The 21,964-nt window shown below is 41.7% G+C and overlaps 2 protein-coding genes across 2 annotated transcripts; one reads left to right on the top strand and one right to left on the bottom strand.

The window, feature by feature from the left end:
• Nucleotides 1-2,416: 2,416 nt before the first annotated feature.
• On the bottom strand, nt 2,417-8,144 carry LOC139403317 (ATP synthase subunit O, mitochondrial-like). The gene is made up of 7 exons (XM_071146937.1): nt 8,070-8,144; nt 7,107-7,151; nt 6,826-6,936; nt 6,194-6,323; nt 5,567-5,679; nt 2,837-2,923; nt 2,417-2,640 (listed from the first exon to the last, which is right to left on the bottom strand). The coding sequence occupies exons 1-7, from the start codon at nt 8,094-8,096 to the stop codon at nt 2,530-2,532; spliced, it is 624 nt and encodes a 207-aa protein (XP_071003038.1). The 5' UTR covers nt 8,097-8,144; the 3' UTR covers nt 2,417-2,529.
• A 1,669-nt stretch (nt 8,145-9,813) lies between these two features.
• LOC139403301 (sodium/myo-inositol cotransporter-like) lies at nt 9,814-20,252 on the top strand. Its single transcript, XM_071146936.1, has 2 exons — nt 9,814-10,010; nt 17,372-20,252. The coding sequence occupies exon 2, from the start codon at nt 17,611-17,613 to the stop codon at nt 19,762-19,764; it is 2,154 nt and encodes a 717-aa protein (XP_071003037.1). The 5' UTR covers nt 9,814-10,010; nt 17,372-17,610; the 3' UTR covers nt 19,765-20,252.
• Nucleotides 20,253-21,964: the final 1,712 nt, after the last annotated feature.

The raw sequence follows: 21,964 nt of genomic DNA, 5'->3' as shown, positions 1-21,964 counted from the left end.
GTGGCAGAAACATTGTGTACAAAATAAGTTACAAATAACACGAAAACCCCCCACATAATACAATTGGTTAGGCGCCCGTAAAACGGCTGCCATTTCTTCTGGTGCCATCTTCAACCTGCAGGTCAGGTTGACTGACCTCAAGGAAAAATAGTGCACACTCACAGTCCTGCCCCTCAATCTCACTGATGCAGTTCAGCATGCAAACACACAACTCACACCACAGATAGATGTATCAGCAGTTCATGCGTACAATATTTGGGAATAATCATGGCTATCCAATGCAACTAATGTTTAGTAGCAGTTTCACTGAACTGCGTCTCAGAGGAAATCGAAAAACAGAATTACAGATAAAAAAAAGTTATCTAGTAATTAGTTGATACTGGCCCATCCACCTCATCGAATAAAAAAGGGTACCTATTTTACATAGGTAAGGTAGGGGAGAATGTAGAACAGCCAGGCATAGCCATTGACTGGCCACACACAAAAAATAAATCATTATTCTTGCAGAAGCAAGACCTGTACTGGTAATCTCAATCAGTTGGACTACTGCATGTAACAACATTCTTATCCATTTGTGTGCTTTGCACTTTTGACTTCACATGCAGCAACCTTACAACTGACATGAATGTGGAGTAAATGGACATGCAGCTCATTAGATTGAAGTGACTTTCACCCAACCTTGCCGACAGCAACACTGAAAAGTGAATCTCATGTTTTTCCACTAGACAGACAAAAAAAAAAGTATGCAGCGTGTTTCAACACGTTTGCTCAATGGCACTGGTCTGAGACTGGTTATTCAAGTATCATATATTACAGTGCCTTCGAAAAGTATTCAGACCCCTTTACTTTTTCCAAATTGTTACATTACAGGCTTATACAGTAATATGCACATAACACCCTATACTGACAAAGTGAAAACAGTTTAGACATTTTGGTAAATATATTAAAAAGAAAAAATGCTTATTTACATAAGCATTCATACCCCTTGCTATGAGACTCAAAGTTTAGCTCTGGTGCATCCTGTTTCCATTGATCATCCTTGAGATGTTTCTACAACTTGACTGGAGTCCACCTGTGGTAAATTCAATTCATTGGACATGATTTGGAAGGCACACACCTGTCTATATAAGGTCCCACAGTTGATAGTTCATGTCAGAGCAAAAACCAAACCATGAGATCGAAGGAATTGTCGGTAGAGCGCCGAGACAGGATTGTGTCGAGCAGCAGATCTGGGGAGGGGTATAAAAAAATGCCTGCAGCATTGAAGGTCCCCAAGAACGCAGTGGCCTCCATCATTCTTAAATGGAAGAAGTTTGGAACCACCAAGACTCTTCCTAGAGCTGGCCGCCCAGCCAAACTGAGCAATTGGGGGAGAAGGGCCTTGGTCAGGGAGGTGGCCAAGAACCCAATAGTCACTCTGACAGAGCTCTAGAGTTCCTCTGTATAGATGGGAGAACCTTCCAGGACAACTATCTCTGCAGCACTCCACCAATCAGGCCTTTATGGTAGAGTGACCAGACGGGAGCCACTCCTCAGTAAAAGGCATGAGAGCTCGCTTGGAGTTCGCCAAAAGCCATTTAAATACTCTCAGACCATGAGAAACCAGATTATCTGGTCTGATGAAACAAAGATTAAACTCTTTGGCCGGAATGCTTAGCGTCAGGTCTAGAGGAAACCTGGCACCATCCCTACAGAGAATGGTGGTGGCAGCGTCATCCTATGGCAATGTTTTTCAGCAGCAGGGACTGCAAGACTAGTCAGGATCGAGGCAAAGATGAACAGAGCAAAGTACAGAGAGATCCTTGATGAAAACCTTCTCCAGAGCGCTCAGGACCTCAGACTGGGGCGAAGGTTCTCCTTCCAAAAGGACAACAACCCTAAGCACACAGCCAACACAATGCAGGATTGGCTTCGGGACAAGTCTCTGAATGCCCTCAAATGGCCCAGCAAGAGCCTGGACTTGAACCCGATTGAACATCTATGGAGACCTGAAAATAGCTGTGCAGCAACACTCCCCATCCAAACCTGTCAGAGCTTGAGAGGATCTGCAGAGAAGAATTGGAGAAACTCCCCAAATACAGATGTGCCACGTTTGTAGCGTCATACCCAAGAAGACTTGATTTCTGCCGAAGGTGCTTCAAGAAAGTACTGAGTAAAGGGTCTGAATACTTATGTAAATGTGTTATTTTAGTTTATTTACTTGCTTTGTCATTATAGGGTGTTGTGTGTAGATTGAGGGGGGGGGGGGGGGGTATTTAAAATAAGGCTGTAATGTAACGTGGAATAAGTCAAGGAGTCTGAATACTTTCCGAAGGCACTGTATCTAAGCTAATAAAAACAGGCATTTGATATTCCCTCCATCAGCAACAACCAGTCTGCATGGACACACAAATAAAGATATTTCAAATACAAAGTATATGTTACAGAATATTTTATTATGAACAACTAGACAGGATCTTAGCGGACATAGCACTGTATAGGTTGCAGAAGGCAGAGAAACATCCCCATGCCCCGCTGGACGAGACAGACTTAACTATCTCTGATGATCTTGGTCAATTTGTGGATCTTTGTCTTGGTGGACATGTCCACATACTTATCCCCAATGCTGACAATCATACCGCCCAGGATGGAGGTGTCAGACTGGAGGGAAAAGCAAAATAACACAGGAAGTTAAAGCACCAGTCGACGCCATAGCAATGTATGCGACTGGATATCAGCATGTTCTTGTTTAGTGCTAGCCTTACAGTCCTAAACCATTGCATCTACCATAAATTGATGGTAGATGATTGAAAAGCCTTATTGTGCCACAGAGGGCACAAATTGAGTATGGCCTCACCTTGGTCTCTAGTATGAGAGTCTCTCCCTTTGTCAGGAAGCCGTTCAGAGCCACCTTCAGATCTGCCAGGTTAGCCTCATCAAGGGGCTGTTATACACACAAACAGAAATATCAAATCAAATGCTACAACTGATATGGAACTTGGATTGACAACCATATACCAGGGGTTCTCAAACTTTTTGGGGCCGCGGACCCCTTTTGTCCTCAGGGACGCCCTCATAATGGGGCGGCGGTAGCCTAGTGGTTAGAGCGTTTGGCCAGTAACCGAAAGGCTGGTGGATCGAATCCCCGAGCTGACAAGGTAGAAATCTGTCGTTCTGCTCCTGAACAAGGCAGTTAACCCACTAAGCTGCGCGTTCCTAGGCCATCATTATGAATAAGAATTTGTTATTAACTGACTTGCCCTGTTAAATAAAGGTAAAAATATATATATATATCAGAATATCTCATGTGAGATAAAAGCATTATACAAAACAGTATATGAGGTATGACTGTCAGATTTTATATCCAGCCTGTAAGCTACAGAAAAGGCCATATACTCTTTCTACTATATCATATATCTGCTACATAATTTATGTTAGATCATTTTTTTGACGGAATGTTGGTGGTGTGCCGCAGCGATGCGTCTCTCCTACAGCACCCTGGAGAAGCGAGCTGGGATTGGACAAGCAAAATATTTTGCGCCCCTGCCTTTGACCAAGTGGGCACTGCTTATCACAGGGCAGCATCAGTACTCACCTAAAAAGCCAATATGCCACTGGTTGAGAGAAATTGTCATTGTTTTTGGCAGAATTATGTGAGGTTTCATTTATGTGGTGTTGTTGGAGGTGCGTCTTGGTCAGTTTAACTCAGAAAATGCCACCCTTGTCAATCTGCCGCCATAGGTGGACGCCTAATCCCACTTAATGAGCGGGCCGGCCGTGCATTTATGTTTAAAAAATATAATTAGGAATACAATAAGTATTGAGTTGTGTATACCAAAATGTATAATTGGTGGAGTATTTTGGATACAAATACCGCTGTGAGCCTGCCAGACCCATGTTGCCCAGGGTTAAAGACAAACATGATATTCCTGTGTTTTATATACATTTCCACATTATGAGGTTGGAATAATAATGTGAAATTGTGAAAATATTGATAAATGCCCTTTTAGTGAAAGAGCTGTTTGAAAAGACAGCCTGAAATTTCCGCCTGTTTTGGTGGGAGAGATATCCATGGTGACATCACCATGCGGTAAATTAGTTAAAAGATTGATAAGAAACAGAGTTTCAAATTTCTCTGCCAATAACAGCTATTTTTTTCATTTCCCCCTCCCAACTCAAAGCACTCTGACAGTCCAATGTTCTCTCTAAGCTGCGTGTGCACGCAGTAGCCCCGAGACTGCCACGCAGCTTCCCCGGGACTGCTGTGCAGAAATATTATCCCACAGAGAGAAGTACGAGATTGAACTTGACTCAACTTTCTAGAGCAGTGGTCACCAAGGCATTCCTAGTCGATTGCCAAACATTTTTTTGTATTAGTCTCAGGCTATTGGTGGCAGGTGCACCTGATAGTGAGTTATTAACCCAGTTATAAATCAGCAATAGGGTCGTGATTGCTTCCTACAAGAGCACAAAACGTGTACAGTTCTAGAAAAGCGAGTCAGGTAAAGAGGGTTTTTTTTGTCTTAAAGGGGAAGTGCTGTATTTTGAGATAGTTTATTCAAGCCTAAGTAGGCAAGCCTAAGTAGCCAATAGGTAGCATAATTTGTCTGATTCTCTAATAATGTAATGGGAATAATAATGAATTTTATTTTGTAAAGTGGTTTCTTGCATCAAACAAAATTTTCAGTCACCTTGTCTGAAGATCAAGTGGATAAACAGGTTACTGTCAAGCCCTGCATGTTTCTTCTTCTCATGCAATGTAGGCCTACATTGAACACCAGACATTGGCTGCTACTGTAGGCTGAAATAGAACAGCTATATCCATGTTAAAATGTTAGGCCGACATTATGATCAAATAGCCACAGTAGCCTACATGGCCATTGTGAAAACGAATTTAAAGCGGGTACAGCCTCAGTGTTCACAAACGTGCGCCAGAAGTTCCACAGAATTTTCACAACGTTTAAGTTTGCACTCAGCAGACCTGATATTTGCTCAGTGCCCCCCCAGTGCTATATTCTAAGAAGCTATTTGTTTCTTTTTGACCATTTTAATTAAAAACAATCACAGTAACGTCCTTAATTGTTACCCAGAAATGACATTTGATATTGTGATAGAAACAGCTGCATTGGCATAAAATAATTGTAGATTAGGCCTAATAACATTACAATGTATTGTGTTGTACCCTCAAAATATTGCACAGATTGCATGGACAAAAATGTGTTTAATCTGTTGTTAGTAATATTCATTTTAAAAAAGTAAGTAAATGCGAGAATGATAAAAGTGTACAAAGCCGTCATCAAGGCAAAGGTTGGATACTTTGAAGAATCTCAAATATATTTTGATTTAACACTTTTTTGGTTACTACATGATTCCATGTGTGTTATTTCATAGTTGTGATGTCTTCACTATTATTCTACAATGTAGAAATGAGTAAAAAATAAAGAAAAACCCTGGAATGAGTAGGTGTTTCCAAACTTTTGACTGGTACGGTATATATTTTGTGATCTGGGCCATGGAACCCCTGTAGTACGACCCCACTGAGAACCCATCCCATATACAACAAGTGTGTGTATGTGTGTCACCGTACATGTGCTGTGGTGACAGTGCAGATGACCTCGCCACGGTGAGCGCTCATCATTTTTGCAAAGGCACCAATGACATCTGCGGTCAGGGTCAGGCGGCCATTATCTGCCAACACAGCTAAAAGAGGAGAGAGGAGGACAATGAAACCACATTAGGCTAGCCAGTAGACACAAGTAACTAACATTTTCACTAATTGCATTTGCATCCTCATTTGCATGAACTAACATTAGTACGGGTGATAATGTTCTCATAACAATAGCCAAAATACTCTTAAAGGACTCTTTTCTAATCTCATTTGCATCACTATCTAATTAAGATCACTTGTGAGCAGCAAATGCTCTTAGCTGACATTTACTTCATATTCATGATTACAACTAGCCGATCAAAAGGTATGGCGTGACATCTATATTGATTTTTCCATTTTAACATTTCAAACGGTCAAGAGGGACAGAAAACACGGAAAGGAAGACAAGCAGTAGTTTGGTAGATGAGTCTTGACAGCAGAACAACAACGTTATCCTCCACAAACCTGCCCCATTTCATTTTCTTACACAACAGCAGTGTCCAGAACAACAGTCTCCAGAACAAGAGTGGCATGTGCAGTATAACTTAGTAAGACTGGGCAACTCACTGATGAGGTTAACTGTGATTGGGGAGAGATTTGCCTTAGTCATGGCGGCACCGAAGTACTTCAGCTTGAGGCTGCGCTTGACATGGGGGTTCATCACGATACTGGACAGCTTGGGGTCCTTGATCAGAGACTGACGGAGAAGGAAAAGAAAGAAAGAGAAAGGAAGCTGGTCAAAAAGTATATTGTGGCCACAGACAGTGCCAAACAGACAAATGTATGGTTTCCCACAACTGGCAGTGATTGGGAGTCCCATAGGGCGGCGCACAATTGACCCAGCATCGTCTGTGTTTGGCCGGTATAGGCCGGCATTGTAAATAAGAATTTGTTCTTAACTGACTTGCCTAGTTAAATAAAGGTAAACACAGTTCCCTCAAACTCAACTCTGGACCGTGAACCCAGCTCCACTGCGTAATCCCCCCCCCCCCTCCCCCCCTCAATATGGGACTGATTAAGACCTGGGAAACCAGGTGGGTACAATTAATCATAAGGTAGAACAGAAAACCAACAGGCTCCGTACCTCGTAGGGTAAGAGTTGAATAGCCCTGCCCAAGATAATATAGTGTATATACATTACACACTTGTGGCCAGACTGAGGACGAAGACAGGAGAGAGAGGTGCAGTGGATAACTTACTGACAACGTGCCCATCTCCTTCTCTACTTGTTCTAGTTTCTTCTGCTTGCTGGCAGCAGAGAACAGGGCTGTGGCATAGCGGCCTCCGACCCCATACACGTCGATAGGGGGCTAGAATAGAAAACGGACACAAAAATAAGCTATAAAACAACCATGTACTTGAATCACAGAGCCAATGACATTACTCAAGCTGTGGCGTGCGTTAACATCATTACCAAAGCACACGAGTCGTCATTGACTTAATATTACACTGATCAGAGGAGTACTTAATTCATTCTTACCCTAATCAAAGCTTGTCGAAGAACTGAAGTGCTGAACTGACGCACCTGCAGAAGGGAAGAGATAGTCATTGGTTGATTACGATCTTCATAAGTGACGTTTGGAGTGCCGTAGGAAGTTAGCTTGACCACTTTGGCATTGTATTCATGTAATAACACTGTGGCAAGACATCAGTAGATTTATAATTGAACACATTTATGAAGATTTTACACTATTGTGGAGAGATGTACTGGTTGGATTTTTTTTTACATACGATAGAAATAAGCTGAAACATTATGTAATTCATTTCATTATTCTTTTGGCCAAATTTCATATACACAAATGTAAATTTACAAACAAAAAAATTAATTCTTACCCTACAAAAAGACATTGAACTGTATTTTAATACAGTTAAATACTCTAACAAAAAAGCTGTTAGAATTGTAAGTGTATGTATGTCCCTTAAGGTCCTTGTGTAATTGTAATGGGATATTGTACCCCCTAGCTCGATTGTCCATTGTATGTAGTCTATATGTACTTGTGTTCCCTCATGTACTTTCTGTATTGATTTGTTGTTAAAACATTTTTTAAATAATAATAATAATAAAAAAAATGGTTAGCTTGACCACATTTTCTACAATAAAGTTATGTAGCGATAATAATACCTCCGTCTTAAGGACGTTGGACAATATTTAACAGTAATGCCATCGGGTCTTAGGAAAATGCCCAACAAACGTAGACAGCTATCCAGCCAGGTACCTAACAATGTTGATGAAGTTAGCCGGCTGTCGTTAGCATGCCAGCGGGCTTGTCAAGTTCATGCCAGCATGCAAGGCCTCGCGTATACTGTGTTGAAACACATTCTGCGCGATATCAAAACAATGCACATTGATCTGTTTTGTCCTGGTTAATAATCTAAATACATTCTCAAATTAAAAACAGAGCCATAGATCGTATAACATTCTTGTTTTTTTAGAAAGTCATACCTGCAGTCCGAGTCCTAAAGCTGCCATGTTCTCCTGCGACTGTGTAGGTCAAAACTTCTGCGCATGACAGTACGTAATGTAAATTCAGAAACGAGAAGCATTACGGGAAACGTAGTTCATGTGTCAATAGGCGGAATTGTATTTCCTCGACCTAAAAAAATTAGGAAGTGGAAATTCACTGACCTCGTCAGCAGACAAGCAAACAATTTAGTTGCGTGGATTAACGTGTGGGGGCAGCATTTCTCTACACCCGCAATCACATCTGCTATGTGCATGAGACCAATACCATTTGATTTGATTTTGATGTCATTTGAATTATTATTTTTTTTAAATCAAAGCCAATTATAGTACTTATCAGGTTCTCAAGTTTCAATATTAGGCCTATTTTATTAAAACATGAGCTCAGCTTTATATAACGCTTCTAAGTGCACTTTTGCTGATATCACCTCAGGTATGTATTGACACAGGCCTGGTTGTCCCAGCATCACCTGTATGAAGATACTGTGCCATTGTGTCAGTGTGTAGTTTACAGTGTCTGTGTAGATTGATGCCCATTGTTGAGGCATTTGCATTTCATTGTGCTCCTCCTACATTCTCACGGGTGAGCAGTGACACAGCCTTGGTGGTTTCTCCAGACCCATCTTGTGCACCTTCCACCATACTAAAACAAATGCCTATTGTCACTTATGTGTGTGCAGAACTGAAGGGTTTATCCTTGCATGTACAGTAGGCCACCTATTGAGATGGAGGAATAATTTTGGTAGTCTTAAATGTGTCTCTTCCTACATCAGACAGACAGAGCCTATTTATCAGAGAGAATGACAGGAGCTATTCACTGACTTCATCTTCTATAAATTCCTCCAAATCAAATCAAATTGTATTGGTCACATACACATATCTAGCAGATGTTATTGCGTATTGAAATGGTTGTGTATCGTATCCAGGTCTCTTCTAGGCTAGCCTACTAGCTGATATAGGACTACCTCTGTGGCCAAGTAGGCTATTGAAGCCTACTATTGAAGCCTAATTGAAGCCAATTTACATGGAAGTCACAATGTAAATTGATGTAAACGATGGAAGCACTGAATGGAAGACCCAGCGGTCACTGCATTGTGTTATTGAGACTATAAATAACTTTAATAATTAAACATAAAAGCAATGTCAAATATCTCCCCATATTAGGCTATGCCATTGCATTCTAGATAGATCCACGAGTTGTAGCCTGTTTGGAGGGTGGAGTGGGGTCACATTGCCGGACTTGTGACACTTGTGACATCAGACACCTGTGCAATAGGACTAGGCTTAATGATGCACATTTCTGAAAAGTTTAACACCTTGAAGGAAGATGACAAGGGTTTTAAAAGTGCATATATCCAATAGTGTGAGTTTCCAGATTGTTCTGTTATTATGCAACTGTTAAAGCTGATTAACCAGCAGGATCTCCTGCCCAGTCAGTTAATTAGGCAAAGTGAGGTTTCTTTCTGGCAATTTCCACCCAAGTAGGCTAACAGGTTGAACGTCATGAGGCAAACCAATCTCCTGTTTAAAAACAAAAACAAAGGTTAATTTACAGTAGTACGCAAAAGTAGCTTGTTCCTCAAAACAATACGGTATTTTAAAATTAGAACAAAACCAATGTGCGTGTTGCGACCGAAGCCATCCGAAACGTCACACGTGTAGGGCGTGGCATAGGGGGAAGAAGCGTAGTCGATGCTTATAAAGCCTAGCCTACCTTGTCCTATTCAGTCACCTGTGTGCTATTACACTTAACTGCTCGAGAACAGAGCATACGGGAGGACAAAATACGAATTATCGCTACATCGGAAGGACTGACGCCGGAAGATACACATATCCACTGTCGCTAGAGAAGCAGGCTCACAGTCAAATCCTCAACTTGTGGATTGATGTAGTCAGTAGCTACAATATAGCGTAATGGGAATGGTGAGTGTGCATTTTTGTGATGACAGACCGTTTTCAATTGTAGCCTGGAGAATGCGGTAATGGGTGCTAAAAAAGTAGAGAATAGACAAGCGAAGGAGAAAAGAAAAAGCAGGTCGAGCACTTGATTCACTATTTTATTGAACCCAGAATGCATGGAATTAATGTAGGCTACTAGGTCAGGGTCAAAGACTATTCTTTTTGACGAATTCAACCACACATTTTGCTCAATACTACGAGGCTACACACCCTCCTTGGAAATGGGGACAATGCGTGTGCTTTCTTTCTAGAATATTCCTTTGCCGCTGTATCATTGGTTGTGGTGCGTGCCACATGTCTTCATGGTGCTTTGACAACAATGCCCTGATCCCATATCTCCGGTATAGTTTCATGTTGATACAGTATCTTAAACGGTCAGCTCCCGAGTCCCTTTTTATCATCAGGGGGCATCTTGTCTAGAAAATGTCACCTTGTGGCTGACAGCTGTATGGGTAGCCTATCTATGCACACCACCATGTAATGATAGTAATACAAGTCTTACAATATATTGATATTACTACATCACATGCGTTATAGCGTATTTTTAAATAACATAAGACGTTCTAAATTCTCATACATGCTCATAACAAGTAATAAAGTATTAAAGCTTTCGAGTGTTTCTAAGACAGTGAAGGCATTGGAACCGTCTTCTCTACCCTCAATTGATTTGTAGTATAGCATAACTTTGGCCAGGTCATATGCAAACGTTTCTGTTCCATTGAACAACTGTTTTTGTTGTTTTAGAAGGGTCTGCTGGCGACATGTAGTCCAATGAACACGGAGCTGAAGAGACAAACAAAGAGTTATTTTAGTGCAAGGGGCAGGGATAGGGCGGACGGTTGGGTTTATGCCAGCACGTATTGAGGGCTGAAATCACTAAATATGTAAACTACAGGCGGGAAGAATGACCGCTGTGTGCCGGTGGACAAGAAGAGTGATTGTCTGGGAGCATGTTGTTGGATCATGACATTTCTCTTACAGTTCTGTTAGAGTAAGATATTGAGGCCGGTCATGTTTGAGGTTGGTTGATACTAAGTGATGTTGAGATGTTGATGATGCTAAAACTGACCAGAGAAATAGCCATCTAAGATATCATATTGTCTAGTAAATCATTTGCAAACTTGACTCGGGATAATGACTTCAGCTGCAATGGTCGGGGGATGATGTAATCATAATCCATCAGTCATGATTGAAAATGTGTTTATTACATTTCAAATTACAATAACAAAAAAAAAAGAACATCACTGTTTGTATATTTTCTCTAAAGAAACATAAAATAACTAAAGTTTTTAAAAAAGGTCTGGGGTTACAATTGTATAAACCTATGATAGAGTTGTAAGAATAAAATTAATACAAAGTAAAAATGTATTGCACATTTCAAATATTTGTTTTTGTGTATGTCACATTTACCAGATAATGAAGAAATTAACAACTAATTCAGTAGTTTTGTTTTTATTTTAATAATATCATATTACGTATTTCATTGTAAATGTCTTATTAATGAAATAAAAAATGTAATTACTTGCTCCAAAACAACTTCAGAGTCACACTCATAAAACATGTGTATAATAGTTTCCCCTTTATCACAGAAAAGGCATATGTCCTCTAAAGCCATGAAGTTATTGCAAGGGTATGTTTTGTGCAAGATTTTAAAGTTAATTTCTTTTACTTTATTTTATCTACAAAATTTGTGAGGGAGAAACCAAACCTTCTTCCATTAAATTTCGGTAATATATGCATTTCAGAAGAATTTCCCTCGAGGAGAGATCTTGTTCTTGGAGTTAAAAAGTTATCTTAAGAATGTATTATTACATTTGTTGTCCAGCAGGGGGAACCTTCTAACAAGTTGTGCATCAATCGTGACATGTTCTCCAAAATACAAATGATATTTCATTAATTGAGTAAATCCTAAAGGTATTTCTTTGCATATAGAATTAAATTCTTTATAATGTATATATGTTTCCAATAACTTTCCATAAGAGTATTTCCTTTTTCAAATAAATCAAGCACAAATATAATATTTATTTCAAACCACTTCGGGAAGAACAAATACTTGTTTTTTAACAACAATATCTTTGTTGTTCCACAGAAGTGTTTTGTGTGGGGGTAAGTTGTGGATATAACATACTTTCAAGCTAGAAAGGGCTTGTTCATGAAATTTGGACAGTTTGATGGGTAATTTTGCTGGAGAGTAGTTGCACTTCCACAAATTGAAGACAAACCATTTTCATAAAAATTTGATGGAATTAAGTATCCCTATAGATTCAGAGCTAAGCATGGATCTTTTTTTAAAATCCAGTTTACTTTAAAGATATTGTTGATATCAATTCAATCTAGTGCTTCAAGCCCACCATCAGGTCTTTTTGTTTGATATTATTGATTTCTTACATGTTTCTATATAATGTCTAGGAAAGGTTTGTTGATTTCAGGCTGGTTTGATCAGCTACAAATAGGGATAGAGCAGAGAAGACAACGTGACAGACCCTCTTCTGACAATAAAACCCTTCCAATAGACGTCATGCTGGAGCCAGTTATTAAAGATGGATTCTTTTGTCTTTCATCTCTTGACTGAAATTGAGATGTTGACGGACAATATGGTTTTTCACCATGTGCTCCCCTAAATATTTCAGTGTCTTTCACTGGAATATTCTCAATAGATTGGTAATTTGAGTTACATGTGGATATCAGTGTCTTTCACTGGAATATTCTCAATAGATTGGTAATTTGAGTTACATGTGGATATCAGTGTCTTTCACTGGAATATTCTCAATAGATTGGTAATTTGAGTTACATGTGGATATCAGTGTCTTTCACTGGAATATTCTCAATAGATTGGTAATTTGAGTTACATGTGGATATCAGTGTCTTTCACTGGAATATTCTCAATAGATTGGTAATTTGAGTTACATGTGGATATCAGTGTCTTTCACTGGAATATTCTCAATAGATTGGTAATTTGAGTTACATGTGGATATCAGTGTCTTTCACTGGAATATTCTCAATAGATTGGTAATTTGAGTTACATGTGGATATCAGTGTCTTTCACTGGAATATTCTCAATAGATTGGTAATTTGAGTTACATGTGGATAATATTTAAATTATGTTCCAGACCAGAAGCTGAAGAGAATGATTTGATAATAAGTTTAATAGCAACTTTTAGAAATAGCACTGTATCTGAAACCTGAAATACCTTTTAATTCAGGTTTGTTTAAAATGCGATTAAAAGGAATAAGAGCGCTGAAATCGGGCAACCCTGGGGTGCACAATGGTGAATATTAAATATTTTAAATGTTACAAGTAATTATATAAGAAATAAGAAATATTAATATCTTTATAAAACATATTGATAACAGAGACAAAGCTAGGCCCAAAACCAAAAGTTTACAACGAATGTTTTAGGAATTTGTGTTCTATTGTATCAAGTTATTACAAAAGTCGAGGAATAAAATAATAGCCTCTGAGTCAATTGAATCAGCGTAATCAAGTCTGAAACTAACCTAATGTTACAGACTTTTCATGAAACCAGTTTGGGTTTTAGTTAAGGTGGTTTTGGCCCATTTTAAGTCTATTAACATATGCTAAAGTTATCAATTTATATTTAATAATGTAATATGTCTCAAATTATATATGAAAAGGGGATCTTTATCAGGTTTTGGTGTTAAGGAAATAACTCCGTATTTCGTGGTAGTAATCATTTATCTCACCCATAGCTAGGCATTCTTGGAACATGTTGAATACTGGTCCCTCTAAATGATCCCAAAAGTGAAAATAAAATTCCACAGAAAGACCACTAATCTCTAGTATAGAAAACTTATCTTCACATATGGATTTAAACTCATCAGAAATAATTGGAACATGGACATGTTTCACAAATGTTCACATTCAATCTAGTTACAATTGGATTTATACATATTTTCATGAAAAGAATACACAGTTACAGATTATTTTAGGGTCTTGAATAGAGGTCGACCGATTATGATTTTTCAACGTCGATACCGGTTATTGGATGACCAAAAAAAGCCGATACCGATTAATCAGAAGACGATTTTTATTTGTAATAATGACAATTACAACAATACTGAATGACCACTTATTATAACTTCATATAATACATTAATAAAATCAATTTAGCCTCAAATAAATAATGAAACATGTTCGATTTGGTTTAAATAATGCAAAAACAAAGTGTTGGAGAAGAAAGTAAAAATGCAATATGTGCCATGTAAGAAAGCTAATGTTTAAGTTCCTTGCTCAGAACGTGAGAACATATGAAAGCTGGTGGTTCCTTTTAACATGAGTCTTCAATATTCTCAGGTAAGAAGTTTTAGGTTGTAGTTATTATAGGAATTATAGGACCATTTCTCTCTATACCATTTGTATTTCATTAACCTTTGACTATTGGATGTTCTTATAGGCACTTTAGTATTGCCAGTGTAACAGTATAGCTTCCGTCCCTCTCCTCGCTCGAACCAGCAACACAACGACAACAGCCACCCTCGAAGCAGCGTTACCCATTGCTCCACAAAAACCGCGGCCCTTGCAGAGCAAGGGGAACAACTACTCCAAGTCTCAGAGCGAGTGACGTTTGAAACGCTATTAGCGCGCACCCCGCTAACTAGCTAGCCATTTCACATTGGTTACACCAGCCTAATCTCAGGAGTTGATAGGCTTGAAGTCATAAACAGTTGCTGGCAAACGCACAAAAGTGCTGTTTGAATGAATGCTTACGAGCCTGCTGGTGCCTACCATCGCTCAGTCAGACTGCTCTATCAAATCATAGACTTAGTTATAACATAATAACACACAGAAATACGAGTCTTAGGTCATTAATATGGTCAAATCCGGAAACTATCATCTCGAAAACAAGACGTTTATTCTTTCAGTGAAATACGGAACCGTTCCCTATTTTATCTAACAGGTGGCAATAAGTCTAAATATTCCTGTTACATTGCACAACCTTCAATGTAATGTCATAATTACGTAAAAGTCTGGCAAATTAGGCGGCCCAAACTGTTGCATATACACTGACTCTGCGTGCAATGAAAGCAAGAGAAGTGACACAATTTCACCTGGTTAATATTGCCTGCTAACCTGGATTTCTTTTAGCTAAATATGCAGGTTTAAAAATATATAGATTTTTAAGAAAGGCATTGATGTTTATGGTTAGGTACACATTGGAGCAACAATACGCACCGCATCGATTATATGCAACGCAGGACACGCCCTCCTTTGTTCTGGGTAACATATCGGCATATACGCTGATTTGGTGAGTGAGTTTGAGGAAGTGTATATGAGATATTGTACCCACTGTGACTATTTAAACCTACCCTAACCAGAAACCGTGGAAAGATGGCGACATTTGCGTAAAACTGAAAGTGCGAACCACTGCATTTAACCATGGAAAGGCGACTGGGAATATGGCCAAATAATGACAGTCTAGTTATTCCCTCCACAAGGCAAGCAAAATGTGAGTTTAGAGACGAAGTCGAATGGCAATTCAATGGCTCAGACACGTATGTGGTCTACAGACAATCCCGGAATACAAAAGGAAAACCAGCCACGTCACAGACACCGACATCTTGCTTCCAGACAAACTAAACACCTTCTTTGGCCGCTTTGAGGATAAGAGTGTCAATGACGCCACCCGCTACCAAGGACTGTGGGCTCTCCTTCTCTGTGGCCAATATGAGTAAGACTTTTAAACGTGGTAACCCTCGCAAGGCTGTCGGCCTTGATGGCATCCCTAGCTGCATCCTCAGAGCATGCACAGACCAGCTGGCTGGTGTATTTACGGACATATTCAATCTATCCCTATCCCAGTCTGCTGTCACCACATGCTTCAAGATGGCCACCATTTTTCCTGTACCCAACAATGCAAAGGTAACTGAACTAAATGACTATCGCCCTGTAGCGCTCACTTCTGTCATCATGAAGTGCTTTGATAGACTAGTCAAGGATCATATCACCTCCACCTTACCGGTCACTTCACCTAAACCCACTTCAATTCGCTTACCGCCCCAATAGGTCCACAGACAATGCAATTGCCTGCACACTGCCCTATCTCATCTGGACAAGAGGAACACCTATGTAAGAATGCTGTTCATTGACTACAACTCAGCATTCAACATCATAATACCCTCCAAGCTCATCATTAAGCTTGATGCCCTGGGTCTCAACCCCACCCTGTGCAGTTTGATCCTGGACTTCCTGACAGGCCACCCACAGGTGGTGCCCCAGTGTTGAGGATCAGTAAAGTGGAGATGTTGTTTCCTACCTTCACCACAAGGGTGCGTGCTCAGCCCCCTCCTGTACTCCCTGTTCACCCATGACTACATGGCCATGCATGCCTCCAGCTTAATCATCAAGTTTGCAGATGACACAACAGTAGTAGGCTTTATTACCAACAACGAGACAGCCTACAGGGAGGTGGTGAGGGCTCTCGGAGTGTGGTGTCAGAAAAATAACTTCAACAAAACAAAGGAGATGATCGTGGGAGCACCCCCATATCCACATCGACGGGACAGCAGTGGAGAAGGTGGAAATGTTCAGGAGGCCGAAGAAATTTGGCTTGTCACTTAAAACCCTCACAAACCTTTACAGATGCACAATTAAGAGCATCTTGTCATGCTGTATCACCGACTGATACGGCAACTGCACCGCCTTCAACCGCAGGGCTCTCCAGAGGGTGGTGCAGTCTGCCAACGCATCACTGGGGTCAAACTACCTGCCCTCCAGGACACCTACAGCACACAATGTCACAGAAAGGTCAAAAAGATCAAGGACAACAACCACCCAAGCCACTGCCTGTTCACCCCGCTACCCTCCAGAAGGCGAGGTCAGTACAGGTGCATCAAAGCTGGGACCAAGAGAGTGAAAAACAGCTTCTATCTCAAGGCTATCAGACTGTTAACCAGCCATCACTAGCACAGAGGCTGCTGCCTACATACAGACTTGAAATCATTGGCCACTTTATAAATGCAACACTAGTCACTAATAATGTTTACATGTCTTGCATTACTCATCTCATATGTGTATATACTGTATTTATACTCTGTCATTGCTCCTCCATATATTTATATATTCTTATTCCATTCCTTTACTTAGATTTGTGTGTATTATGTATATGTTGTGGAAGCTAGAAGCACAAGCATTTCGCTACACTCACAATAACATCTGCTAACCATGTGTATGTGACCAGTAAAATCAGATTAATTTTTGTTTTCTCAGATATTTTGCCTCAGAGGTCTTGCATAAATGTGTCACCTTTCTCACTTCCTGTCGAACAAGGGCTCTAATCAAGTGTTTTGTCCTTGCTGTCTTGCAGGAATGTAAATTCTAGGCTATACTAGACTGGAGGCCTGCAGCATCCTCCTTTAAAACTGGAGCGTCCTCAGTGCTGGTAGATTCTCCTCCGAACGCACACACCCCTAGTGAATTTGACCAGATGGTGGATACTACAGCGTCCATGTAGACAGCAAACCAAAGGATAGTGTTTTTATTGCCCTTCTGTTACTTTAAACCTTGACTTTTCAGTTTTTCGAGTAGTTCTGTTTAGCACTCGCAATGAGTATGGGTACAGGTGTCATGGAGGCAGCGGACATAGCTGTGGTGGCTCTGTACTTCATCCTGGTGCTGGGCATCGGGTTCTTCGCCATGTGGAAGGCCAACCGCAGCACAGTTAGTGGATACTTCCTGGCGGGACGCTCCATGACATGGGTGGTGATCGGAGCGTCGCTGTTTGTCAGTAACATTGGCAGTGAACACTTCATAGGCCTGGCGGGGTCGGGAGCAGCCAGTGGCTTTGCTGTGGGAGCATGGGAGTTTAACGCTCTTCTCCTGCTGCAGCTGCTGGGCTGGGTGTTCATACCTGTGTATATCCACTCTGGGGTGTACACCATGCCGGAGTACCTCTCCAAACGCTACGGAGGCAATAGGCTAAAGGTGTACTTTGCTGCCCTTTCTGTGCTGCTCTATATCTTCACCAAGATCTCTGTGGACTTATACGCCGGGGCGCTTTTCATCCAGGAGTCGTTGGGCTGGAACCTCTATCTGTCCATCATCCTGCTCATCAGTATGACCGCAGTGCTTACAGTCACTGGTGGCCTGGTCGCAGTCATGTACACGGACACCCTCCAGGCCGTGCTGATGATCGGTGGAGCGCTCAGCCTGACCATCATCAGCCTGATCAAGGTCGGCGGTCTTGAAGGGGTTCGGACCAAGTACATGCTAGCTGTCCCAAATGTAACAGCTATCCTGGCCAGTGGGAACTTCACCTACTCGGCTTCCTGCCGCATTGAGCCCAAGCCAGATTCCCTGCGGCTCCTCCGGGGCCCGCTGGATGAGGATATCCCCTGGCCTGGCTTTCTTCTGGGCCAAACCCCAGCCTCCATCTGGTACTGGTGTGCCGACCAGGTCATCGTCCAGAGGGTGCTGGCTGCTAAGAACATTGCCCATGCCAAGGGCTCCACGCTGATGGCTGGCTTCCTGAAGGTCCTGCCCATGTTCATTATCGTCATCCCCGGGATGATCTCCCGGATCCTGTTTGCAGATGAGATTGCCTGCATCGGGCCAGAGCACTGCCTGGCTGTTTGCGGCTCTAAGGCGGGTTGCTCCAATATCGCGTATCCGCGGCTTGTCATGTCAGTGATGCCCATGGGATTGCGAGGGCTGATGATGGCTGTGATGATTGCAGCTCTCATGAGTGATCTGGACTCCATCTTTAACAGTGCTAGCACCATCTTCACCCTGGACATCTACCAGAGCGCAAGGCGTAGTGCATCCCAAAAAGAGCTACTGTTGGTGGGCCGGCTGTTCGTGGTGTTCATGGTGGTCATCAGTATCGCCTGGATCCCTGTCATCATCGAGATGCAGGGTGGCCAGATGTATCTCTACATACAGGAAGTAGCTGGATACCTCACCCCGCCCATCGCCGCCCTCTTCATGCTGGGCGTGTTCTGGAAGCGTTGCAATGAAAGAGGTGCATTCTGGGGCGGTATGACCGGATTCGTGCTGGGCACCACCCGGCTGATTCTGGCGTTTATTTATCGCGAGCCTCCCTGTGACCAGCCAGACGACAGGCCTTTCTTCATCACACATGTCCACTACATGTATGTGGCTGCTGGGCTGTTCTGGGTATCTGGACTGGTGGCTGTGGTCGTCAGTCTCTGCACCCCTCCTCCGGATGAGGAGCAGATTCGCACCACCACATTATGGGGCCTGCGTAACATTGGAAAGCTTCCCCCCAAAGACCGTGAGGAGATGTACAAGCTGACAGATAAGAGCCCTGTGCAGTTGAATGGGAATGGAGACCTCTATAAGGATCTGCCCCCAGACATTTGTAGAGCTAGGTGTCTAGAGGGGGAGGACGTCACGTTGCTAACGCCGCCTAATGACCATGAACCTGCGACCCCCAGCTCAGAGACAACCCCAGGAACGTCTCCAGCAACGCCCACCAACCAGTTTGATAATAGTCACGCAGGGCTCATGCATACAGAGGAAGGTTGTTGTGGGGAGGGTGGGAGGGGCATGCATCTGTTGGAGTGGTTCTGTGGGTTTAAAGAAGCAGCATACAATGCCCATCCCAAAAGGACAGAAGAGGATGAGAGAGCCATCATAGAGATGCTGTATGAGCCACCCAGAACCAAACTGCTGCTCAACAGTGGGCTGTTTCTGGTCTGCTCGTTGGGAATATTCCTGTTTGTCTACTTCTCTCTATAGACTGGACCAAATTAGGGGTTGTTGGGGATTGTTTCAAAGGCACAGTTACAATTTTCTGAGATTTGATGTGAATCTGAAGAATTTACAGTGCATCTTTCGAAAAATGATTCACTGAGCTTTTTGAAGTCATTCTTTCAAAATGATTGAAGCTTCTCCCCCTTGTTACATTAAAATAATCAAACTCCAAAGCACTTTGTGGTCTCCTAATAGTGCTCTTCAGATTCTCCATATACTTCTATGCTACTGTATGATTACTAGATATGCTTATCAGCATATGTGAATAAGATGAAGTATGAATTCCTTGTTTATATTAGAGATTATTAATCTGCTTCTGTGTTATTCCAAAACCCTTTTGTGATTTTTTTATTTTTATTTTTTGTAGGCCAATTTTAAGAAACCTGCTCAAGGCCTTTTTGTTATAATATATAATACAGTGCCTACGGAAAGTATTCAGACTTCTTGACTTTTTCCACATTTGTTAGGTAACAGCCTTATTCTAAATTATTCATAAATTATTTTTTTCCTCTATCTACACACAATTCCCCATAATGACGAAGGAAACAGGTTTTTGAAGAAAAAAATTCTAAACAAATGAATAAAAAAATGAAAGATCACATTTGCGTAAGTATTCAGACCCTTTACTCAGTACTTTGTTGAATCACCTTAGGCAGCGATTACAGCCTCGAGTATTCTTGGGTATGATGCTACGAGTTTGGCACACTTTGTATTTGGGAAGTTTCTCCCCATTCTTCTCTGCAGATCCTCTCAAGCTCTGTCAGGTTGGATGGGGAGCGTTGATTTACAGCTATTTTCAGGTCTCTCCAGAGATGTTCAAGTCCGGGCTCTGGCTGGGCCACTCAAGGACATTCAGAGACTTTTCCGAAGCCACTCCTGCGTTGTCTTGGCTGTGTGCTTAGGGTCGTTGTTCTGTTGTAAGGTGAATCTTTGACCCAGTCTGAGGTCTTCTGGAGCAGGTTTTCATCGATCTCTGTCTGTACTTTTCTCCGTTCATCTTTCCCTTGATCCTGACTAGTCTCCCTGTTCCTGCCGCTGAAAAACATCCCCACAGCATGATGCTGCCACCACCATGCTTCACCGTAGGGATAGTGCCAGGTTTCCTCCAGATGTGACACTTGGCATTCAGGCCAAAGAGTTCAATCTTCGTTTCATCAGACCAGAGAATCTTCTTTCTCATGGTCTGAGTCCTTTAGGTGCTTTTTGGCAAACTCCAAGCGGGCTGTCATGTGCCTTTTTACTGAGGAGTGGCATCCGTCTGGCCACTCTACCATAAAGGCCTGATTGGTGGAGTGCTGCAGAGATGGTTGTCCTTCTGGAAGGTTCCCCCATCTCCACAGAGGAACTCTGGAGCTCTGTGAGAGTGGCCATCGGGTTCTTTTTCACCTCCCAGACCAAGGCCTATCTCCCCCGATTCCTCAGTTTGGTCAGGCCAGCTTTAGGAAGAGTGGTTCCAAACCACTGTTCTTGGGGACCTTCAATGCTGCAGAAATGTTTTGGTACCCTTAACCTAGATCTGTACCTTGACACAATCCTGTCTCTGAGCTCTATTAGCAATTCCTTCCACCTCATGGCATGGTTTTTGCTTTGACTTACACTGTCAACTGTGGGTCCTTTTTTATAGACGTGTCTGCCTTTCCAAATCATGTCCAATTACTTGAATTTACCATTGGTGGACTCCAATCACGTTGTAGAAACATCTCAAGGATGATCAATGGAAACAGGATGCACCTGAGCTCAATTTCGAGTCTCATAGCAAAAGGTCTGAATACTTAAGGTATTTCTGTTTTTTATATTTTACTTTGTTATGGGGTATTGTGTGTAGATTGAGGATTTTTACCATTTTAATTTAATACATTTTAGATTAAGGCTGTAAAGTAACACAATTTGGAAAAAGTTACAGGTTCTGAATCCTTTCTGATGGCACTGTATATGCCATTTAGCAGACACTTTTATCCAAAGCAACCCATGATCATGCAAACATTTTACAAATTGGTGGGCCTGGGAATTGAACCCAATATCCTGGCGTCGCAAGCGCTATGCTCTACCAACTGAGCTACAGAGGACCAACTGGAAGTTATGCAGGGACTATGCAGTGTTATGCAGGTGCCACCGTATAGTGACACTAAAGCATCACACTCTACCACCATTAGATGGGGAATAAAACTCCTGAAGTGTTGAGATT

The sequence above is a fragment of the Oncorhynchus clarkii genome, chromosome 3, assembly GCF_045791955.1.
Source record: "Oncorhynchus clarkii lewisi isolate Uvic-CL-2024 chromosome 3, UVic_Ocla_1.0, whole genome shotgun sequence".
NCBI lineage: Eukaryota > Metazoa > Chordata > Actinopteri > Salmoniformes > Salmonidae > Oncorhynchus > Oncorhynchus clarkii.
This window is presented reverse-complemented; position numbering and strand designations above follow the sequence as displayed.

Bases quoted from the DNA above. Each gene is read 5' to 3' on its own strand.
- LOC139403317 (XM_071146937.1), bottom strand. From the start codon at position 8,096: ATGGCAGCTTTAGGACTCGGACTGCAG. The intron at 7,152-8,069 runs GTATGACTTTCT...TCCCTTCTGCAG, and splicing joins CTTTAGGACTCGGACTGCAG to GTGCGTCAGTTCAGCACTTC. The intron at 6,324-6,825 runs GTAAGTTATCCA...CTTCTCCGTCAG, and splicing joins AGGAGATGGGCACGTTGTCA to TCTCTGATCAAGGACCCCAA.
- LOC139403301 (XM_071146936.1), top strand. From the start codon at position 17,611: ATGAGTATGGGTACAGGTGTCATGGAGGCAGCGGACATAGCTGTGGTG.